This window comes from Colletotrichum spaethianum, assembly GCF_022836535.1.
Source record: "Colletotrichum spaethianum MAFF 239500 DNA, contig01, whole genome shotgun sequence".
Taxonomy (NCBI): domain Eukaryota; kingdom Fungi; phylum Ascomycota; class Sordariomycetes; order Glomerellales; family Glomerellaceae; genus Colletotrichum; species Colletotrichum spaethianum.
Window position 1 is genome coordinate 1,313,557 of NW_026054771.1, and position 22,485 is coordinate 1,336,041.

The 22,485-nt window shown below is 55.5% G+C and overlaps 5 protein-coding genes across 5 annotated transcripts; 3 read left to right on the plus strand and 2 right to left on the minus strand.

Annotated features, from left to right (window-relative positions):
* Nucleotides 1–1,224: 1,224 nt before the first annotated feature.
* Nucleotides 1,225–1,428, minus strand: ColSpa_00343 (uncharacterized protein; the record flags this gene model as incomplete). The annotated part of the gene is made up of 1 exon (XM_049266555.1): nt 1,225–1,428. The coding sequence occupies one exon, from the start codon at nt 1,426–1,428 to the stop codon at nt 1,225–1,227; it is 204 nt and encodes a 67-aa protein (XP_049122512.1).
* A 2,661-nt stretch (nt 1,429–4,089) lies between these two features.
* On the plus strand, nt 4,090–5,429 carry ColSpa_00344 (arsenical-resistance protein Acr3; the record flags this gene model as incomplete). Its single annotated transcript, XM_049266556.1, has 4 exons — nt 4,090–4,363; nt 4,432–4,574; nt 4,633–4,740; nt 4,794–5,429. The coding sequence occupies 4 exons, from the start codon at nt 4,090–4,092 to the stop codon at nt 5,427–5,429; spliced, it is 1,161 nt and encodes a 386-aa protein (XP_049122513.1).
* A 655-nt stretch (nt 5,430–6,084) lies between these two features.
* ColSpa_00345 (uncharacterized protein) lies at nt 6,085–7,805 on the plus strand (the record flags this gene model as incomplete). Its single annotated transcript, XM_049266557.1, has 2 exons — nt 6,085–6,349; nt 6,403–7,805. 2 exons carry the CDS (start codon nt 6,085–6,087, stop codon nt 7,803–7,805), a joined length of 1,668 nt encoding a protein of 555 aa, XP_049122514.1.
* Nucleotides 7,806–8,339: 534 nt separating this feature from the next.
* Nucleotides 8,340–9,595, minus strand: ColSpa_00346 (cystathionine gamma-lyase; the record flags this gene model as incomplete). Its single annotated transcript, XM_049266558.1, has 2 exons — nt 8,340–9,435; nt 9,480–9,595. The coding sequence occupies 2 exons, from the start codon at nt 9,593–9,595 to the stop codon at nt 8,340–8,342; spliced, it is 1,212 nt and encodes a 403-aa protein (XP_049122515.1).
* Nucleotides 9,596–16,348: 6,753 nt separating this feature from the next.
* ColSpa_00347 (sterol uptake control protein 2) lies at nt 16,349–17,875 on the plus strand (the record flags this gene model as incomplete). The annotated part of the gene is made up of 2 exons (XM_049266559.1): nt 16,349–16,417; nt 16,505–17,875. 2 exons carry the CDS (start codon nt 16,349–16,351, stop codon nt 17,873–17,875), a joined length of 1,440 nt encoding a protein of 479 aa, XP_049122516.1.
* Between the last annotated feature and the right edge of the window lie 4,610 nt (nt 17,876–22,485).

Consider the following 22,485-nt stretch of genomic DNA (forward strand, 5'->3'; position numbering starts at 1 on the left):
TCCAGCGCAATCTGCTAGCGTCGCGAGGCGGTGCGGCGTCCTTCCATGTAGTGTAGGCTCAGCCTGGCAAGCTTCTTGTCCGGCCGCGAGATGGAGCCCTCCCCTTTGAACAATCAAAAATCTCTCGGGAACGCACAGATGATCAGCAACCAAAGTTCGAACGCGCTGCCGCGCTTCGAGTCGCGTCTATGGAAAGCTAACACCCGCAAACGATGGACCTTGAACCCCCTCGCGCTCCTCGTTGCAACAAAAGTGTTTGGGCGATTCTTGTCTGGCCTTGTCCTGGCTCAGTGCGCGCGCAAGGCGGCGCGGGAGATCAAACACAAAAGTCGGCCGTCACTGACCCGCTCGCTTCATCGGCACTCGGCAGGGTACAGAGTACCATGGGCAGAGCCAGCATCACGACTCACAAGTCGTCCAGTGTGGGTGGGCTGCCTGCGTGGGGGCTCTCCTTTCGCCTGCTGTATGTACGTTGAAATTCGGCCGAAATTGAGGGCGCTGCAGGTGCGTGCTGCAGCTACCGCCTGCATCAGAGACGGGTGCTCTGCACGCAAGGGAGAAAGGGGCGGCGGGAGTGCTCGACTCCGAGCGTCCAACAGGAGCCGCTGGATTAGAAGTCCGATGCGGTTTGGGCTGAGGTTCCCGTGCCCGACGATTCCGTCCTGTGCACTCACTAGTCTTATTAACGATGAGCGCCTGGGAAACGGCTGTAATGAAAATGTACCTGCGCCCCTTTCGCTCAAACTCCGTGTGGTTTTTGCGAAAGCGCCACAAATTCCCCTCTTGGGACTGTCTGGCTATGGTTAGTCGGCGCGTCGCCGGTACGCAAGGGCCAGCAGGGCTATTGTCCTTCAGCTGAGCAGGCCTTGTCTACGCAGCAGCTGGAATTTGGGGGGAGAGCAAGATCGCAGATGAGAACTTTGTTCTCGCTACACTGGTTGAATGTCTCGGCCAGTGGTGTAGGGTTTGTCTCTGCCTCATACTCAGTGTCCGATACGCATACTGTCGACTGGAAACGGTGTGCCAGCACCTAGCGGCTTGGATGGATGTGCGCCTGGGCAGGACAGCGTCCTAGGTTCGTTCTGCCCGTCATCTGCCCAAAACCCGCACATCGCAATCCTGACTCTGCTTGAAATGCCATGCCTGAAGTCTCCCCTGCCCAGGAGTGGGAACATTAGCTCGTCATTAACCCTCCCACCTTGTACCCCAAGGCGGCTTCTGCCATTACTGCCTGGGACAGAGCACAAGGGCCTTGCCCTGCCAGCCCAGCTTCAGGGCCTGCCAGGAAGGGGGTACCTTGAAGGCAAGATGCTGGTCATAACGCTTTCTCCATAGAACGGACTCGCGGCGTCTGGTCTCTTCACAAGTTCGCATCTGATGGTTCGTCGGAAGAGCTCCAGTCGATTCCACGAATGAAGCAGGTGGCATGGTCGGGAAAAGCAAGCGGGAAATTGGGACGCTTCCGGCGTGTCGAAGAAATTGATAATGTCCGTGGGCAAGGCTCGTGGATCCGGATGGCGCTGGAACACTACGCTCGCGCGCCCAAAACCCAAAGAGCTTCTCGTTTGGCTGTGACTATTGAGCAATTTTCCCCCCGTTCTGCCCCAATCTGCCATCAAAGTCAATTGGCAGCCAAGCCGCTTTAGCGAAGTGTTCCCCTGAAGGCCCTGGCTCCACCACCAGCATCATTGTCAGATCATTGCTAGGTAAGCCAAAATCTCGGGTCTTGCGGTTGGCCGTTGTGGACAGCGGCCGATACGCGGAGGACAGCCCTTCCTCTCGAGCCCCGTCGCCGCAGCTCGCTGGCGGTGAGCCGGACTGTCCGGACAATAATAACGGGGCAGGTTGGTGGTATGGGGTTAACATTGGGCTTCCTTTGAGGCTCCCAACCAAACGGGCCCCTGACGGTCCCCGTAGCGAGAGCAAATCCGTTGCCATGGGGAAGCCCCGGAAGTCTTACTCTGGGACCAACGTCCCCCGTGTTCCACGGGCGTTACAGTCGGCATATCACAAGTCATCATGTGAAGTGTTGCCGTTTCTTCATGCACCAGAGCTATAGAGTATAGAGCAACATAGGTGTTTGGTAATGAGAGGGCAGGATTTGATCTTGGCACGTTGAAATTTTCCTTCAGCAAGAATGGCACAGAGAGAAGCCGATTGCTGTACACACAAATGCCGTTGTCCGGAAAGGACGTATGATGTCAGAAAGCTGGTCTCACTTGGTTAGCGCGTCAATTGGAGGATCCAGAGAATTGCGAATCTTCAGGATCCCGTGGTGAGCAGGAGCGCCTAGCACTTGCGGAGCGCCAAGAGGGGATGCGCTTGGCTCGATGGTAGCTCACGGCTGCGTCCTCGTAGCGAGGTCCAATCCGAAACGACACCAATGCGCAATGGAAGGCACGACAAAATGAAGTCGGATGCTTCGTTTGGTTGCTTCCAACGACAGCGGTCGGATGGCCCAAAGGTTGGGGATCAGGTGCTGCAGAGAGCCGTAAGGAGATCGAGATTGCCCATCATCATTTGGAGATAACGGCAGTCGTCATCCTATCAAGGCGACCGCTACGCCAATATGGGAACGACAACGTTGCAAGCGGGGAGGCCTGTTCCACACACCCAGCGTCATAATGTCGAATGAAAAATCAACACCGCAGACGCGGAGTGTTTCGAGGGGAATTGCGGTCGCAACGCCAGCTTCCAAGTTTGGGTGAAGGTGTCGGAGTGAAGGAAAGATGGAATGTAGAATGGTCATATGGCTGGAGAAATTTTTATCAGGAAGGCGGAATTGGGAGGGGCGCCCAGGCACGGGATAGAAGGGCACAGCTCGCATTTGCAGCCTCGGGAGGTGTCTCGGCCCGACCAATCCAAGTCCCCGCCGGTGCACAGACCACAATCACGACAAACGGCGTTGGCCGGTGCACCTTCCGCCGGAGCTGGGATCTCCCAGGCTCGCCGTCGCCGCTCCCGGTCAAGGGATGCATGGAAAACCGGTGCGGGGAAGTTGAAATTAGTTATGAAAGTCAGGCGGGAAAAGATGGATGGGTCGCCAGGTGAAGATCGACCCTAATCGGTTTCCCTTTACGATGGATGTGTAATTCTACGACAAAACCTACGCATGAAATCAAGAAGGCCTGGCCTGGACACAGCCTCCGCGGCGTCTGTTCACGATGCGAAGCGCCCGCCATTCGTGTACTATGTGTGCTCCCTCACAAGAGTGCTAATCGGGATTAAAGCGTGTAGCATCCTGATTACCGCTCATCTCGCATGGGCCATCGAATTCGGGTTGATCAGGAACACCCCATCAAGTGCTTGACTTTGGGAAGGAACTCTTGTCATGATGTTGGTTCTTCAGCCTTTCCCAGCTCGTAGGGGAATTGTTGACGTTCTGTTGCTTACATTATCCTACCAAAGGAGTCTAGCGGTTTCGAGTGGATGGAGACAGCGGTAACTAAATTGGTTCGGGCAGCGCATGAATGAGGCTGGAGCTGACTCTCTCTTGGCCCGCTGGGGACAATCTGGTGCGGACTTCAAAAGCATGCGCTCCTTGCCACCATCAAAACGGAATTAATCGATATAGACTTCCCGATTTTGCGCTCGCCGCAATCAACGTCCGTATACAGTGAGAGGCAATCAAATCCCAATGAAATTCAGATTGCTCCCCGGCATCCGGGAGAATCATAGTGAAACCAGTACGCCGTGTTAAGGTTTCGGAGCAACGAGGAACCAGAACCCAGAAACAAAACCAAAGAGTAACGCGGCTTCAGGTTGTGAGATAAAACCGAAAGGCAGTTTTGCCTCGTTCAAGAAGCAAGTAGGCAAAGCGTTCGTTAGACTTCAAAAACGACGCAAGGTCTCACCAAATGGGATATCAGTCCACCGTCATAGAATTGGTTTGGATGAAATGTCACCTCTTTGCTCTGATTGGCCAGAATTGAAAACTTGCGGGAAGAAATCCGCCGCCGCCGCCGCCTCGGTTGTTGCCCACCCGTTTGCGGTTACAATAGAATAGCGAACGGGACCGAGGGCAAACTTGTCAAAACCATCATTTATCATACTTAATTGTAATTTTCAATAATTGTTTCCCCTGCCGCAATGTCAAGTCTTTCCTCCGGTATTGTGCGCGAGTCCGACTCGAACAAGGATGAAGCTCCAGCTGAGAAGCTCGCTCGCGGCGATGTTGACCACGATGTCGAGCAGCAACAGAACCCCAAAGCCGGCAACGCTCAAGTCTCTTCAATTTTCAAGTCCCTTGGTATCCTCGATCGTTTTTTGGCCGTTTGGATTTTTCTCGCCATGTTGATAGGCATCCTCCTCGGAAACTTTGTTCCCAACGCCGGGCCAGCGCTCCAACAGGGTAAATTTGTCGGTGTGTCTGTACCAATAGGCAAGTCAATGTATCCGAAGACACCGGAGAACACGTCTGACATTCTACAGCCGTCGGCCTGCTGGTCATGATGTATCCCATCTTGTGCAAGGTTCAGTACGAGAAGTTGCACGACGTTTTCCGAACCCGGGAGATCTGGATACAGCTCGGCTTCAGTGTAATCGTCAACTGGATTATTGCACCCCTGTTCATGGTCAGTGTGGTATATCTTCAAGTCCCATGTTGAAACCTGACTGACGTTAGGAGCATAGCTTGCTTTGTCATGGGCATTTCTACCAGACAAAGAGGGTCTGAGGAATGGCTTGATTCTTGTTGGGATCGCGAGATGCATCGCCATGGTGTTGATCTGGACAAGTCTGGTTCGTAATTCCCCGGTACTGAAAGCATCGGTGCATACTGACGGGTCCGACAGGCCAAGGGAGACGGTGACTATTGCGCAATACTCGTAGCGGTCAACTCCTTTCTGCAGATTGTCCTCTTCGCCCCCGTTGCGCTGCTCTTTATTCGGGTCATCGGCCAGGACAACAGCATCTCCTCGATCTCGTACTCGACAGTTGCATCCGCAGTGGGTGTTTTCCTCGGCATCCCCCTTGGTGCAGCCGTCCTTACCCGCCTGTCGTTGATCTACACCATTGGCACCAAAACATACAGCGCCAAAGTGATACCATTCTTGGCGCCGTGGTCACTGGTCGGCCTTCTGTACACCATCATCGTTCTCTTCGCTTCCCAGGGGTCACAGGTCGTCCACCAAATCGTCTCTGTGGTGCGGGTGGCGGCACCGCTGGTGGTCTACTTCTCCGTCATCTTCTCGGCGACGCTGCTCGTGGCCCGCAAGCTGGGTTTCCGCTACGGACTCGCATGCACACAGGCTTTCACGGCGGCCAGCAACAACTTCGAGCTGGCTATCGCAATTGCCGTTGCAGCATACGGGCCTGACTCGGACGAGGCGCTTGCCACGACCGTCGGGCCGCTCATCGAGGTTCCGGTGCTCCTTGGACTGGTTTACTTTATCAAGTGGTTTGCTCGGCGGTATGGTTGGGAAGACTAAGGCAGAGTCTAAGCAACCGGCGTGATGAGACACAACCACATGCCGGTGTCATGGGTCTAAGAGTCTGCAGGAGCTAGTAGCAAGGTTTGCGGGTGAGGTCGCACCCATGAAGCTGGAGCCTTCCAGCATCTATGGAATATGGCGTTTGAAATATCTGTAAATCTAAAGATCGGGCTCGGAGATGAGCGTGCCGGTCCAGGACATCGTAGATGCCATTTCAATCCTAATCGGAGAGATGTTGCAAGACACGCCTAGAAAGGCTTTCAAGTAAGCGTTATGCGGGCCTCGGGGACCCCTAACGGGTGAACCCCTGCCTCCTTAGCGCACGTTGCACCGCAAACCGGAGGGACCCTGGAGCGCCCAAGCTCCCTGTCACAGTGGTATCTCCTCGTTCCAGACAGGTTCCCGTCTTGCTTCCGACCGCTAGTTCCATCACCAACTCACCTTGTCAACCTCCAATCTCCTCAACTGTCATCCCACGACCAGTTGGAGCAACCGCTCTCCACACCGAATCCTGAAGAGGGTTTTCTGCCGCCAATTTGTAATCGAGCTGCTCGAAGACGGATAACAGCGCTCCAGTAGCGTATCGAACCCTCCGAGCTGGCGTCGAAGCAGTACCACTCGATCCTTCGGAGCTCTTCCCCACGATCCCGCCATGGAGTCGCTTCCCCGTGAGTTGATCGATGCTATCCTCAAGCAATGCGTCGCCTTGGGACCCCGAAATCATATTCTGGACCTGCGCCTCGTTTGCAGGGCCTTCGACCGCTTTCTCAAACCCTACGCATGCCGGACCCTTGCGCTCGAGTTCAGCCGTCTAAGCAAGAACAGCCGCCGCCGGCAACCTGATGTCGACTCCCTCCAGACGATCGGATACCACTGCAAGTCCATGTATATTGACCTGATGGTCCTTCGCGATGAATGTAAGTAGATGGCGACCATCAAAGCCAGCAAGCTAGTACTGACTACCTACCAGTGGAAGTTGAATTTCTGTCCACCATATTCGACAGCATCCCCTCCATGAAGCAGTTCGTCCAGACTCTACAGCGCGAATACTGCATGTCTCCGGCCTCCTTTACAACGCTAGATTATCGGCAAACGCTCGAAACGATACTCTTCAACTGCCAGTTCGTCTCCTCTCTTCGCCTCAACCTACCTTTCCAGCTCGTTGGTCACCGCTGCAATGCCGCGACGATGATCCTCGCGAATACCTTTTCCGCCTTCTCTCGCCGCCCGGAGGACTCTCTGTCACTGAAGACGCTCGTTCTCGAAAATGTCTCCGACCAAGCCATTGTCGATCTCTGGACCAACCCCTCCGACGTCCTCGCCATCATGCGCGCCATCCTCCATCTCGACCACATGGTGCTCTCCTTCCGTCGCCATGAGGTCGATCCGCCCCGCGTGTCCTTCTACGGCACGTGTCTATGGGATCTCATACACAATGCGGATGTCCTGAAAACACTATGCCTATCTGGTACCGACGACGACCGTCCACCACGAGGCCTGAAGCAAACAAAAGCATGGAACATGACTCTGGACGAGTGGCGGGCCCGCGCGCTGCCTCCCCCGCCAGTTACACTGGCCTTCCTGACGGCCCTCGAATTGAAGCGCGTCGAGATCACCCCGTTTTTCCTACGCTGCGCCGCTCGCAATTTCGGCGTGACCTTACGCGAGCTGTATCTAAACGAGGTCTATCTCAAAGCCGAGCAAGGGCAAAATCTCAATGAAGACTCGAAGCAGATTCTCTGGATTGGCCTACCGAACCAGCGCCCTGGCCTTCACGACGACTGGATGGCTATGATTGTGCGCGAATCTTGTCCCAAGCTCGAAATTTGCAGAGCCTCCTTCCTAGGCTACGACCTCTACACCCGTGACGACTTGCCGCCCTCGCCCGCCCCATCGTCCCCAGACTTCGATTTTATTGATCCCTGCGGGCTGGGCCGCTCGATCGCGCAACGCTTTGTCGAGGTCGCCCTTGGCTACCACCAGCCGCCACAGTCCGACGGCAGCCCCGTATGCTACCTCCCGGTACTGGAATCCAACGACTACCTCCTTACCCAGATGCGACCCCGCACCCGTGCGCTGCGGGTCACGGAGTACGACGTGAACGCCTACCAAACAGCCGTACGCAATGGCACCAGCAGTTGGCAGCGCAGCATCGATGGCGTGTTTCCGAATTGCAACAGCGGTACGCTAGAGGAACTTCATTACATCGCCGAAACGGCGTGTCAGGGCATGAACGAAATTCAGCGGCAGCGTAACGAGCACATGGGCCAGGGAGATGAGGGCGGCGGTGGGGAGGCCGGCAATGGCGCCAACGGTGGTGGTGGTGGAAACTTGGCGGAAAACCTCCTGAATTTGAACTTTGCAGAGGAGTGAGTGGGCTCTCGGGATGCCACGGCTTTGAAAAGAGGGCTCAAGGAAGAAGCATGCTGCTGAGCCGGGTTACATCACTACTATCTAATCACCAATCACATGGGACGCAAGCACTGGGGACACGGGTTTGATTGTGTCGGGCGTTGGACGGACGGAACTGGTTTCTCTCAATGGCATCTCAGGCCAGGATATCATGGGTCTCATTGGAGTTTGTTACGAGGCTATGGATAATACCCTTCCCTGTTCTAGAAATTTCAATTGCTTCATATGCCTATGCTCCCTTTTTTTGCCCTTTATGATGATGTTGATCATGACGCTAGTAGTTGTCGACGGAACCTTCTGCCCGACTCTAGCTCGTAAGAATAGAAAAAGAAAAGAAAAAATACGTGCAGCCGCCCGAGACATATCGGCAGCGGCGCTCTAGGCTCGCTCGCGGCGACAGGCTCCTTGGATTAGATAGCTCCAGATACCCAGCAATCATGAGGGTTGGTGGGTTTTTTTTTTTTTTTTTGGTTTCTTCCTTTTCGGTTGCCTCCTCTAGTGTCCGTTGACGCCGTTAGATCCGTTGGTGCCGTTCTGCTGCTCGGCGACAGCCTTTTCGAGGGCCTGCAGCACGTCGCGGCGCAGGTCCTCGACGTCCTCGATACCGCAGCTGATGCGGACGAGGTCGTCAAAGACACCGACGGCCTCACGCTGGTCCTTGGGGATGCCGGCGTGGGTCATGCTGCTGGGGACCTCGACGAGGGACTCGACGCCGCCAAGGGACTCGGCGAGGGTGAAGATGCGGGTGAACTGGCAGAAGCGCTCCGCAGCGGCGTGGCCGCCCTTGATGCGGAAGGAGAGCATGCCACCGCCCATGCCGTCGCGGTGCTGCTTCTTGGCGATGGCGCGGTGGGGGTGGGAGTCGAGGCCGGGGTAGTTGACGGCGATGACGTTGTCCGAGGCCTCGAGGGCGGTTGCGACAGCGGTGGCGTTGCGGGAGGCCTCGCGGGCGCGGAGGTGCAGGGTCTTGAGGCCGCGGTGGGCGAGCCAGCTGTCAAAGGCGGAGGGGACGGCGCCGATGGCGTTCTGGAGGAAGCCGAGGCGCTGCTTGAGGTCGTCCGAGTTGAAGGCGGCGACGCCCATGACGACGTCGGAGTGGCCGTTGATGTACTTTGTGACGGAGTGGACGACGATGTCGGCGCCAAGGTCGAGGGGGTTCTGAACGTAGGGGGAGAGGAAGGTGTTGTCGACAACGACCTGGATGCCGTGCTGATGGGCCTGGGTGACGACGGCGCGGACGTCGACAAGACGGAGCGTGGGGTTCGAGGGGCTCTCGATCCAGACGAGCTTGGTCGCGGGCGTGATGTGGGCCGAGATGTCAACCTCAATCTCGGGGGTGAAGGTCACCTTGACGCCGTGGGCCTTTGCGACTTGGGTGAAGTAGCGGTGGGTGCCGCCGTAGACATCGGAGACGGAGATGACGTGGGAGCCGGCGGCGAGGGACTGGAGGACGACGGCGGTAGTGGCAGAGCCGGAGGAGAAAGCAAGGGCGTACTTTGCGTGCTCGAGGGCGGCGACGGCCTGCTCGAAGTTGTCGCGGTTGGGGTTGCTGGAACGCGAGTATTCGTAGATGCCGACGGGCTTGCCGACGCTGGTCTGGGCGAAGGTCGTGGACAGCGAGATGGGCTCAATGACGGCGCCAGTGACGGGGTCGTGGGGGAGCCGGCGTGGACGGCGAGAGTTCCGAAGTTGTGGACGGGAGAGGGCGCCCGAGGAGGGGTCTCGATAGGGTGCTCGGCGGGCACGGTCATGATTGTTACGATGGAGGGGTTCTTTGGAGGGGTATTTTGGAGGGGTACTGGGCGGGGAGACTGGCGATCGTGGCTTTCAAACGGGTGCCTCGATTTTGGTTTTGAAGAAGACGAGAAGGTTGAGGGTATCAAGAGAAGAAGGGAAAATTGAGAAGGAGACGGCTCGGCGTTTGTGTGTGAGTAAAGTCGACGGTAACCGAGTCGCGGGGTCCTTGATTTCCCCCCCTGTTGTAGTATGTCGTATGTTACGTATGAAGAAGAAAAAGTTGTCGAGGTCTCCGTACGATTTGAGTGGAAATTGCCCCGCTTCGCCGGTAGGCCGAAGAAAAAAAAAATAGACGGTGCTTTGTTTCGGGGGTGCCCCAAGCTCGAAAAACAAATCAATCACGCAATCGCGCCGCCTGCTGACCAAAATGGTGAGTCAATGACCGGTTTGGGGTGCTCAATTGGGGTTCGTGGTGATGAAGCGTCGCGCGGGAAGAGGGCGGGACAAGTTCGTTGCTATTTATCGTCGGCTTCGTGTACTTGGGAGGGGCTCTGTTGAGGAGGGTATACGCCCGCCGGGAATGGGGGGCTGCGACGGTTGAATGAGGTCAAGTTGACAATCAGTCACTCGGGGATTCAGGTGTGGTGGATGTTGAGGATGGCGCAATCCGGAGCTATGCAAGGCACTGAGCTCTTGTAGGCAGGTAATGAGGTGCTCGAGAGAATTCCCCGGGGTAAGGCTATTTAGGGTCGCGCTTGCATGTGCGGTCGATCGTTTGATCGGGAAGGTCTACTCTGTATAACAAATCGAGTAAGGCGAGATCGAATCACATCTTATATCTCGGTCCCTGAATGACGCCTTCGATTGCGAACCCTTTCCAGACTCACCGCCTCGTTCTCGAGCTGACAGAGTCTGGGGGAGCTGAGAAAGCTGGGTTGATGAGCAACATACTTCGATGAGCTTCCGTCATTACAAACCCCGATGATGCGAAACTGTCAAGTTTGCGCCCTGCCGTGCCTGTTTATGGTACCCCGTAATCTGCATTCGCCATGTAGCAGCAGGGTGAGATAAGCTAAGCTGCCTTCTTGTTGGCAGCCAAGGTGACAACCACGCTGCGACGCAAGTTCCTTCTGAATCGGTATGAACAGGGTCGCCGGGGCCTTGGTTCCGCATGCTGACATATCCTCTTCTTGGATGGAATTTTGGCGACCAGACCACAAAGCTGCACTGCATGCGGTGATGCGCCCCAAGGATTGGACAAGAGCCGACCAGACGGGAAGGACGGAGAACCACCGCAAAGTGGAGCCGAGGCCTTCGGCAAGACGGCCAGCCTCGGCCTCTGTTCGACTCCATGACTAATGGTTCTGCTTACATCATCTCCGTTCCTCGAAACAAATACCTAGGTATGTAGCTTAGTATATAGTAATACCCACCGTGCATCAGCAAAGTAAGTGTGAGCTGGCTAGGCTGGCAAGCTGGCAAGATCAAGGTTGGCAGGTTGCTTCACCCTATCAACCTTTTCTACCACCCATCCAACTCCCTGACAGCCGTCTTTTCACCTGAAGTCTGCTTCACTCCGCCCCCAGCTTTGGTGTCTTACCTGTCAACTCTGTCTCCCCTCAAACACGTAAAGTGTCGTATTCCAGCGGCGACCGAACCAGCAAGGCGTTAATCGCAGGGTGTTCTTCTCGAGCCCCTCTCACAGGCAAGTTGACAAATTGCACTGCAGCCGGCGGCGGGCGTCTAAGCTTACCCATGCCCTTGGGACGTGGCATTCCACATGTGCAAGTCCACCGTCGCGTTGTGAACAATCGCGACACGCCAGCAGCGATGAAATGAAACCAAACGTTGGCAGTATGGGCCGCGGGTCCGTTTGTTTTCCCCAAGGGGAAGGTCATTCGCGCATGGGCTTCCTCTTTCCGCCTGGACCTGCGCCACGGCCTGTTCAGTGAGGAAGCAACTTGGCGGTAAAACCGCAGAGGTCTGATTTAGGTGCGATCTCTCTTGTCGTAAGGTGGTTGTTGTATCTTGGTATAGGCCGGTGTGTGGCGTGTGACCAGCGGGAGCCGGTGGGAGCCGGTTTACCCGCTGGGTCTTGTACTTGAACGCCTCATCAAAGAAACATTCGACGAGTTGGGGCGGGCGTCTTAGGTATATGTGCTTCATCCTATGGTTTGCTCCCAAGCACCAAGCATGGGCATCCGCTCAGCTTTACAGATTACAGTACCTAGTCTACTGGGTAGTAAAAACTCCGTCGGAGAAAGCGTGGACTCGAACGAACCTTACGCAGTGCTAACGACGCTTTGTAGTCGATCACGGACCCCAATACTATCCTTAATTGGGAAGTGATGCTTTTTATGGCTGTAGTCCACCCGCTTGGCTTGGACGTCCCTGCATGTCATGGCAAGTCACGTTTTGAGTCAGAGGGAGAAGACGGTGACAGGCAACCCCGCGCCTGTCCGCGCCCGCCCGCCCGTCCGCCATCGCCGATTGTTTTGGCGGACTTGCCGTGCATCCAGCGAGTTGCTTGCCCAATGGGTGATCCGGCGAGACGGATGGCACGGGGCCACAGACGGTCCCAACGTAGCACATCAGGTTTCTCTCCACTTGGCTTCTCAACAGAGGCATCGCCGTAAGACGACGCAACATGTGCTGCACCTTGTAGGCATAGTCGGGGAACTCCTACCCCCGTCCCAAGTCCAGATATGCGGCACATGCGCCAACGCACTGAGTGTACGCTTGAACACCTGGGGAGGCAATCGTCCTGTTTTAAGAGCGCCGAAGCCAGAGTCGACACGTTCTTTTACTCGGCGTATTCCAGTGCTCTCTTGTGGGCAAAATGATTACCATCACCTTGACGTGGGGGAAGTGTAACGAACTCCCGTAGCTGATTTTACAGTTTTTAGTGGCGCCGATACGATTCGACGATCATCTAAACATCTCGCACGATACAGGCTTGGTACCCTCATGATCCAGATCCGTGTACACTGTCATCCCCGATAGTCCCAACCACCAACTTGAGAGTCGAAAGGGGAGGATTACCCGTGACTGAAGGTTGGCGTCATTCCCGAGCCGACAGGGTTTTGTCATCTGTAGATCCGATAATACTGTTCGCATCTTGTTGGTCGTTGGCTCAATATCACCATGCCAAAACATGGCCTTTCAGCTTCTGGTGAGGTGGCGAGGAAGCCAGGCCGAACGGGTGACAATGTCAGGCGGTTGAAGCTGCCCTCCGCCACTGTTGCCTGGCATTGTCAACTGCAACGACCTTGTCCTACCTGCCATTGTAGAGCTTGATCGGCCTTCATTTTTATTTTGGCCTGACAAACCCATATCTCTGGTGAATACAACAACTGCCCTACGGTCTACCAACGGACAAATTACATTCACGACTGCACGGGCTCTCACCAAGCAAGACTGACAAAAGGGTCGTTTGTCAAGGTTCCATCCAGATCACACCCGGGAGCGGTCGGTGGCGTCCCCGTCGACTACGGGGTATTCTCAAACAGCGTCTGTGTGCAATGTACTGGGTTCCCGAGAGGTGTATTCTAGAAACTCAACCAGCGGACGGGCGGGCAGGTAAAGGATTATGGTTGTCATGTCACTGTACCAAGGGTGCTCCCCACAGACCAGAGGACGGCCCCAGAACCGGGCCGTCATGGACGTTACAAATACCGAACACTTGATGCCTTGGTCTTCCCACCCGACTCCAATGCAAGCACCCTAAGATGTTTCGATGATCGTGTTTTTGCATCTGCAGCTTGGTTGACCGCCCCAACAGTGATGCAGGTAGAGAGAAGAATGTCCGATTCTTATTCAGATCGGGGCCAGCTTCCTTTCCGTCCCGTCACACCACTCGGATGCCTTAGCCCCCGATACAACGGCAGGGACCGGGTTCCTGCGCGCACGCCACAACATCAAGCTCTCAACGGTCGTTGATTCGACGATGGTCGCCGCCATTCAATCCCGAAGGTGGACGGGCACCACATCACATCATCACCTCCGACCCCCCTACCCCACTAAGCCAGCCGGTCCCTCAAAGTTCGGCACTAGCAGATCGCAGATCACATTGGTTGGGGAGCGTTGTCGGAACGTCGAACCTGTCAAGCTAGTTGCAGGTGGATGTCGAACAGCGACAACGCCGTACTGAGCGGACGAACACTTGTAGCGACGAAGCGACTAGACATGGAAGACAACGTGTCGATTGATGCATGATGTTTGTTTGCCGGCGTTGTTGTTTCCTCTAGGCATTGCTAAAGCTATGCCACGAGCGTTTCTTGAAGATGGTCAATCCTGCTGCGCCATCAATCACACACCGGAAAGCTCGACGGACGGGGTTCGGCGCGTCTCTAAGCAACCGTCGATCGGAGTCGGATTTTACGAGTTGTTCGTCTGACGTGCTTCCCTTGTCTACCGCGCCTCGTCGCCGCGCATGCCTTTGCACTCTGCACGCCGCCGCCCGCCCGCCCGGACCGTCCAGGCTCGTCATTGCTTGGCCCCGACTCATGTTAGAGGAAACTTCAGACTCTGTGTCTCGGCAAGAGTACCGAAGGGTGAACAAGTGTTTAGGGAGAGTATCGGCCGACTGTAACACCGCAGACGGGGCTGAAGGGGAATTAGACATCTTACCCTACCCTACTCCATTCCCCAGATCATCCAAGCGGCGACGAGGACGACAAAGACGACATCCGCGACGAACCAAGAGGTTTTTTCCAGCAAAACTCTCGTCCCCGCCCTCCTCCGCTCTGCTCCGATCTAGACGTTCACTCGCCCGCTGGTCACCAACGTGTGGGAGGTTGTCTCGTGATGGACTCGTGCCCACCAATCCCGCAGCTTCCCGGCCGCGTCGTCCCTACTCCTCCACCACAAAGCGAAACGTTAGGCGAGGACCCCGTTGCCATCATTGAGTTTCCGGATTGTGAGCACGGCGCACCCTTCGTGTAGTGCCAAAGGGGCCAAAGGGGGGGAACGGTACCCGTTACGGCGATGCATGGTTGTTCCTGTCAGGGCATTGTAGCAGATCTGGAAGCTGTAGTGTAAGGCGGACGGGTCGCCGTCCAGACCCTACGCCTTTCGAGTGAGACAGCTTGGTTATTTGCCTTTTTGCCCAGCTGCCTAGTTGGGAGTTTGGGTTTACTATGTGTGTTGGCCAGAGCAGACGGGGGCCGGGGCCCGATGAACTTGACGTGTCGGGTTCGTAAACTCGATTCGTACTTTAATTTGAGCAAACGTTTCTCTGTGAGGCGTCTGGATGGGCTTGCATGCCAAGGGACGATGCCGTGTCTGATGGACTCGAATGACAATGCTGTTGTTCAGAGCAAGGTATCTCGAGAAGCCTTTGTCGTCTGTCATCAACCGAAGCATAAGTGCCTCAGGGATGTGTACATACTCGGCGAGTGTAAAGAGATGCAAGCCCACACGGCGGCTGCAGATGACCACGGCCCTCAGGACGTGCATCCTGGGAGCAACGCGCACAGTCGTCCGCCGGTTCCGTGGCTCGGCGCCCACCATTGACTCGTCGGCTCCGCGGATCCTGGGTTCTGATCGTTTGGGGGGGCCATGGCGTGGCGGAGCATGACAGTGACAGACGCAAACCCCCCATGCTGAGCTGAGATTTAACCTGGTTGACGAGAGAGAGAGAGAGAGAGAGAGATAGGTACTTTTGTGTGTGTGGCAGTTTTCCCCTGACAGGCGGTACCTACCTGTACGCCAGAGCTGTCCATAATTATGGGGACTGATTTCGACAACCAACTGGGCCCTTTTCGGTATGGCTGCACCACCTGCACTGCCCATGCACACCACCCATGATCTAGGTAGGTACGGCCAATGTTAAAACTCAATGACTTAGGTCTCCACACCGCATCGAATTTCCGCCCCCCCGCCCTCTTCTAGTGTACCTACCTAGGTACTTACCTACGTCGGTCTGCCTTTGGCCTCTCCGCCCTACCACAGGCAGTGGCACACCAGTCGACAACGCTAACAAAAACGTCTTCTTTTCTTTTAATCTTCTTCAGTCTGATGATACCAGCAACTTGACACCCATCCCCGCGACCTCGGCTACCGACACCCCCTCATGCCGTACTGCAGCAACCTTAGTTTACTTTGCCTGACCTAGATTCCTCACCTGGACGCTCACAAAAAGGCACGTACTGCTTTGCATATGAGGCTTAGACCCAGCACCACCGGCCTGGCCCGTTTGTCTTGCCTCGTCTCGACGTGCCGTGCCCTGCGACGCGGATCCCTTTCCTGGGCCGATTGTTTTTGGTGGAGAGTAATCGAAAGAGACGGTACACAGACCCAACGACCGACCCCCCGGCCCCTTGACCCCGAATTGTCCCTCTCCACAGCTACAACTTAGCCAATCTTCCTCGAAACTTCGACGCCATCACACACACTCTGCTTCTCTTCTTTCCACTCCACGCACTCTTCGACCTGTCCCGCTTCACTGCCCTTCGCGTCTGTCAGCTCTTTAAAAAATAGATCGCCCCCCCCCCCCCCCCCCCCCCCTCCTTTACTCACAGCTCTTAGCCCCCCGGCTCACTCATCAACAGGGCCGCCTGTCTGTCATGCGCCTAGGCCTGTCACTCTTGAGATTCCACAACAAGACGCCGACGTCAACTGTGCTGTCCTGTCAACGACACGTGAAGATCAACCCACCAGCCTTGACCTTATAGAGTGGGAACCCCTCGGGCTGAATACCCAACCTGGTCAACATCTTTGGCCTTTGATCACTCATACCCTCCTTCCCTCCCACCTCTGCCGTCAACATGCCTCCTAGGAGATCACACAAAAAGTCGAGAGCCGGCTGCAAGCGGTGCAAGTCGCGCAAGATCAAGGTAACGTCGCCGTGTCACCATGCCCCGCCGCTCCTATTCACGCCCACACCCAAATCAGTCAGCGACTAATATCCTGCTTGTCGATAGTGCGATGAAGTCCATCCGAGATGCGGGAATTGCGTCAAGCACGGCGTGCCTTGCGACTTTGAGAACCCAGACATCCTCGACGACCTCCTCACCGCCTTCACACCCTCCAACACCCAGGCATCACAATCCCCCATCGACAGAGCCATGTCCACGGCACCTTCCCCCTCCGTTGCCGGATCGAATCGAGGCAAGACGCCGACATTTGCGGGTTCGCCCCCCCTCTACACTCGGCCCTCCACCGCTCCCATTTCCACTACGACAACCTCCAACAACCGGCTACTGGAACTGCGGTTGATGCATCAATTCACCTCAAAGACTTCCCGTACGCTGGTGGTGAACACGCCTGCTACTTACGACATCTGGATGAACACGGTTCCGAAGCTGGCCTTCGGCGGTGCCGTTTATCTCGCAGATGCTATGCTCGCTGTATCAGCGTTACATCTGCGGTCATTCAACCCCGACGACAAGGCGCTCATTAGAGCGTCGCACTCATACATGGCCTCATCGCTTGCGGCGTACTGTGCCTGCCTGCAAAACGGCATCACTGAGGCCAACGCCGAATCCCTCTTCCTCACTGCCGCTCTCATCGCCTTCCAGTCTACCGCCACTCGAATTTTCATTCGCGACGAGACCGATCCGAACGACCCTTCCAGCGCCTACTCTCTGCCGCTCTCGTGGTTCCACGCGTTCCAGGGTGTCAAGACTGTCGTAGCGACGTCCTGGCCTTGGATTCGCAACAGCGGTGTTGTCATTCCCATTATTGATTCACAGCCTGTCCTTCAGCTTGATTTGGACGCGACATCACCGAATTCTTTCTTCGGGAAGCTGTTGGAAAACCTGGACGACGAGATACAGGGCGAAGAAGCCATTCTGGCCATGGCGACGAGACAATCATACCAGCACGCGGTTGCAGTACTGAACTGGGCACACAAACTGCCCCACCGCGGTGCTGCCCTCGCCTTCCCCGCCACGGTCTCGAAGCGGTTTATCGACTTGTTGGAAGAGCGCCGACCTCGTGCCCTGACCATTCTTGCCAGCTTTTTCGCGCTGCTAAAGGGCTACGAGGCATCGGTATGGTGGCTGGACGGCGTCGCGCGTAGAGAGGTTATGGGCATTGTCTCACAGTTTGAAGCCACCAGCCCCTGGTGGCAGCACCTCGAGTGGCCTGTGCGGATTGCTCTGTACAAGAACTCCATCATTCCGCCAGAGGTTTGGGGATCGGACTGGGTCACCGAGGAAAACAAAGCGGAAAAGGGCCACAACATGACTACCGAGTCATTTGTGAGCCACATTGAAACCCTGACGAGTGCGTTTGCCAGAGCGCAACAGTATCAGATACCTGGCATTACCATCCCGGCGCATGCGATGTAAGCGGAACAGCTGGCTGCTACGCAAACACAATGCTCGGGATTACGCATGTTGCAGATTGGGGCTTCCACCAGATTGGCTGGTCAATACGGCATGAAAGGAAAAGCACATACAAGGGGAGCGGAGTTTTTGGGACCACGGTGTTTCAGTGCCGTAAGGAAACGGCCAGTCTCTGGACGAAAGGCACGGAGCATGGATGGAGTGCTTGGGTTTGGGCTCGTTCTGTCTTTTTTTTGCTTATTTTGTGCGACCAACGGCCCGCAAGGAGATTGGCACGGTAGGCATATTATCACGGTATTTGGGATCAAGAGGTTAGCATATTGCGGAAATGGGTTTATGGTGTTTGACACGGACGACATACTACGGCTGATAGCGGGGTTCTACGGCCAGGACAGCTCAGGCAGAGCATATTCGAATTTTTTGGCATATTCCAAGATTTCTAGCATATGAATTTGATGACATCACGAAAGTAGTGGACAGCAAGCTTCCAGTCACCTCCCGCGAGGGGTTCCCCTGATACAAACGAACAGACGTAACTGTAGCCATGTGCGACCTAGTCAGACATGCCATCTGCTTGGTTACAGGTTGACAGCTACCGATATGTTATTGCCCAGTTCGGACGAGTCCCCACACTCCTGTGTTGAGTCTCCCGAGGTGAAGATGCCGAGGAACTTTGCGACTTCGTACGCACCATGTGATAGACGTGTGCCAGCTTAGCCGGCGGTCGGCGACGTCAGGGCCCTTTTTTTTTTCCCCGTCTCTTTCCTTTTTGTATTCTTTCTCCGCAAGCTCTTCCGATATGGGACCTACGTCTTAACATCGTGCAAACTCTGGCCGACGTCGCTTTCTCCTTCTCCTTTGGTGAGAAGTTCATGCTATCAGAATACTAACCCTGTTCTGACCCGCAGTTTGTCGAGTAGAGTTTTGCCGATGTCCTTTGCGTCATCGCCGCGTCCTGGTTGCCCGAAGCGCATGGGAGGTCTAGACTCTCTCGCTCTAGGAAAGGAAGTTGGGACGGCTTGTGATTGCTGCGGATGCGTGAGTGCGACTGGGCGGGTGAGGCGGACTCGCCATACGGTGGCGTTTGTCCGTAGCCATGACATACACGATGCGGGAAGGCGACGGGCACCTCCCCCTCTCCCAGCGGCCATGAATAGCAGTGATAGAGAAACGATGCGATCAGATGCCTACGAGGAGGACAAGAGAGGAGGCGGAGGAATCATGTGCTCCGTGGCGCGGAGACCCCCCCGCATTCTGACCTCGGCGGCCAGCGGAGGAGAAGCGGAGTCGGAGACGGTGGGTCTTTTGTGTTTCTTTTGGCAGGTTATAACTGCCGGGAGGCGGTAGTACGCGCAAGTGTGACATGCAAACGCAAGCGGCGACGGGGTCGGTGTCGAGGTTGGGGCCCGCAGACCGGGTCTGCGTTGGCTGCGCTGCCACTGCGGAAAGAGAAGAAGAAAAAGACTAACAAGGGGTGCGGCCGATCTGCCATTGGATCATGACGTCCCATGAGAGGGCTGCCAGCTTGATGGGTGTCGTCGGTTGGCATTGCCGTTTGAGAGGAGAAAAAGGGTTGCTGGATAGATAAGTCTGTAAGTGAGTAGGAAACCTTTTTTATAAAATGCAAGGATGCGCCCTTGTCGATGCGCCCAGACGGCGGTCACTGTTGGTATTTCGATGCACCCCGATTCCCCCGACCATTTGGGTTGTCAGAAGAAACACAAAAGTAAAGAGGATGGGTGGCGGCATGGATTTATCCTTTTGAGGGCATGAAGCAACCCGATGGCTTGGGTCCGTCGGGCACCCTTTGGGGGATTTTTTTTTATGGTCTTCCACGTTGTGTGGATGGCAACAGAAACAAGCTTTTTGATCAGTTGACAGTGGTTCGCTTCCGAATAAGTTTGTCTTGTCTTGTTTCCGAGTTTCCTCGCTCTTGGCTGCGACTGGATGACTGTCAATTTGGGGGTGGTTTTTTGTTTTTTGTTTTGGATGGAAGCAGGAACGTTGGAAGAAGCGGCGGCGGTGGTTCGGCAAGCTAGAACTGGGTTTGATTTCTCGACGCGGCTGTTTGATCAGCTGAAGAGTAATTACGGACATGCGTTTGGGTTAGCTTCGTTTCGGGTAACTTTTGTTTCTTATTACTATAGTTTCGGGTTGGTTCCTTTTTTTTTTTTTTTTTGAATCATTTTTCTTAAACCCAACAGAAGCCAGGGCCTGTTGTCGTTGTCTGTCAGACGCTGTACTTAGATGCCGAGTAGGAATGCCGACACGGGGATGCCTGGAAAGCTTGGTCTTCGTGCGCCATGGCAGACTTCAACGCCAAAGCTTATCCACAATGGCATGTCGTTGTTGAGCGACCCTTGTGATGCCTCATCCTGCTCAGATGCCGCGGCCTGCCTACCCGTGGCAAGGTGCTACTTGATCACGAGCAGAGCCAAATCCCCTCCTCACCGTGTAAGCTGTTCTTTTGGCCTGGCAGAAAGGGAACCGTACAACAGGGCACTCTGGGGATTTAAAACATTCTTGGAGGAGAGGAGAAGAACCGGGGGGCGTCTCTTCAGCTCGTCGACAATGCTGGAGCGAAGCATGGCCGGATTCGGTCAGAGGACGGGTGACCTGTTGCTGTATCACCCTTGTATAGTTGCACAGGCAGCACGAGTCAACATCTCATCGGTACACGGAACACTTGACTAGCCAACGTATCAAAGCCCGAGTCTGAGTCTAAGCAACTCACAGCACCTTCGTGCGACTGGGCGTGATGAATGTACTCGCTCCTCTGGTGGCATTCTGCAGGCCCATAACCTTATTGCGCAAACCGTGGGGTACAAGAGAAGGACAAATAGAAAACCCACTATTGAAGGAGCCATGATGTTCCACGAATCTCCTTCTCAAGCAGGCCCAGTTCCGGGCTAGCAACGGTGCCACGGCTGTCAGAGTTGGGGTTCAACTTAGTCGAGGTGTGTCATTGGCGCGCATCGGGAGCCGAGCTCGCAGCCGGTAGACGTGTGGACTCCATGATGCGCGCTGGTGGCGCCGGGGCTGTCACGGGTCTCAGCGGATAATATCGAGAAATGCAGCGTGGAGCGGGATGGCTCAGTAGCAATTGAACCGACAGCCGTTCTCCGAGGATCGTCGGTGTAAGATGGGCTTGTCGTGCAGGACACCCCTAGTCGGAGAGCACCCGTCAGCGATGACAAAGTCGGGCGGCATCCCAAGAGCAGTTCGACTCGGCATACGTGAAGGTTTTCATCATGGACACAGTGGTTGCTACAAAAAGAGGTTCTTGGACATGAATTGGATGCGGGTAATAAAGACGAATGATGTCTCCCCCGCGTTGGCGATGATCCAGCTACTTGATAGGCCAATACAAGAGGATGAGCAGTTCGCTAAAGCTGCGCGTTAGGGGAGGGATTGGTCGCAGGCGTTCAGGTCGTGGCTCCGACCCCAAGCTTATTTCAACATCCCCTGTCCTCCGGCCTAGCCGTGAACAAACGACACAAACAGCGCAACGAAGCAGTCATTTCAGTAAAAGGACCGCGCTTACGGCCTTGGGCCGTTTCGTTCTCAGAGCCGCTTCTCGGGAGCTGAAACATTGCCAGATAGCCCTGCCGACGACGTTGGACCTCCTTCTCGGATGCAGGTGCGAGCCAGCTCGGACTCTTCGGACCTTTTCCCCATCGACCCACACTCGGCGTTAACGACTTCAGGACGGCACTTGAATTAAAATGAGCAGGCTGGCTGCACGCCGAAAATGGTCTGGGAGGCCGAGTAGCTGAGGGCCTTTATGAGCCCGCAGAGCCTGCAGTGTCCGCAGAGGGAAGCTCGCTTGTTGGGGGTTCGGAGGGTGAACCAAGCAAGCCAGAGCCAGGGCACAACCGAAAAGGGGGTTAGGTTGCTTTGCAAAGGTTCACTAAGTTGATGGAAAAGGCATCAAAGTGTGGGGGAGCGCGGCCATCATTGGAGGGGTCATCAATTCTTCTCTGACCCAGGAGTTGCGCGATGAAACGTCAAGCTCCCCACACAGCCAACCGGAACCGACTCGCAGTGGAACGGCCACGGGCTTGCCTGGCAGCGTGGCCGCGTGGCAGCGTGGCAGCTTGCCTTTGGGCGGTATTTGGTAAGCAAACAAGCGGTTCGTCGCCTCTTTCTTTAATATGTCCGAGGCAAACCAATGCCTGTCAACTCCTCGATCTTGTTAGCCCGACGGGGTGGCTTGGCCGGGGGACAAGGAGGTCCCCTTTGTACGAGTTATACGAGTGACATTGAGTCTTGTCTGCTGACTGCTGGTGAGTGTTTGCTTTCGGTAGTATTTGAAAGCGGGGATCTCCAAGAGATGGATGGGTTCGTAGGATCCCGTCAATTAGAGGAAGGGACCGGACGGGTCTCGGGTCAGTTGATGCTGATGCCGATGCTACTGAAAGGGGGGAGACGGAGGTAAGTATATACCATTCTCTAGTCCAAGACTAGGCGGGAGAATAGAGAATCTTTGCTCGTTCTCTGCCTGTTTTTTATTGTATCTCGAGAGGGATCTTTCCCTTCTTTTCCCTTCCTTCCCCCTGAGCAACATCCGAAAAAGGCCAGCCTCATCGTTCGATCGATCGTCGTTGCCCAAA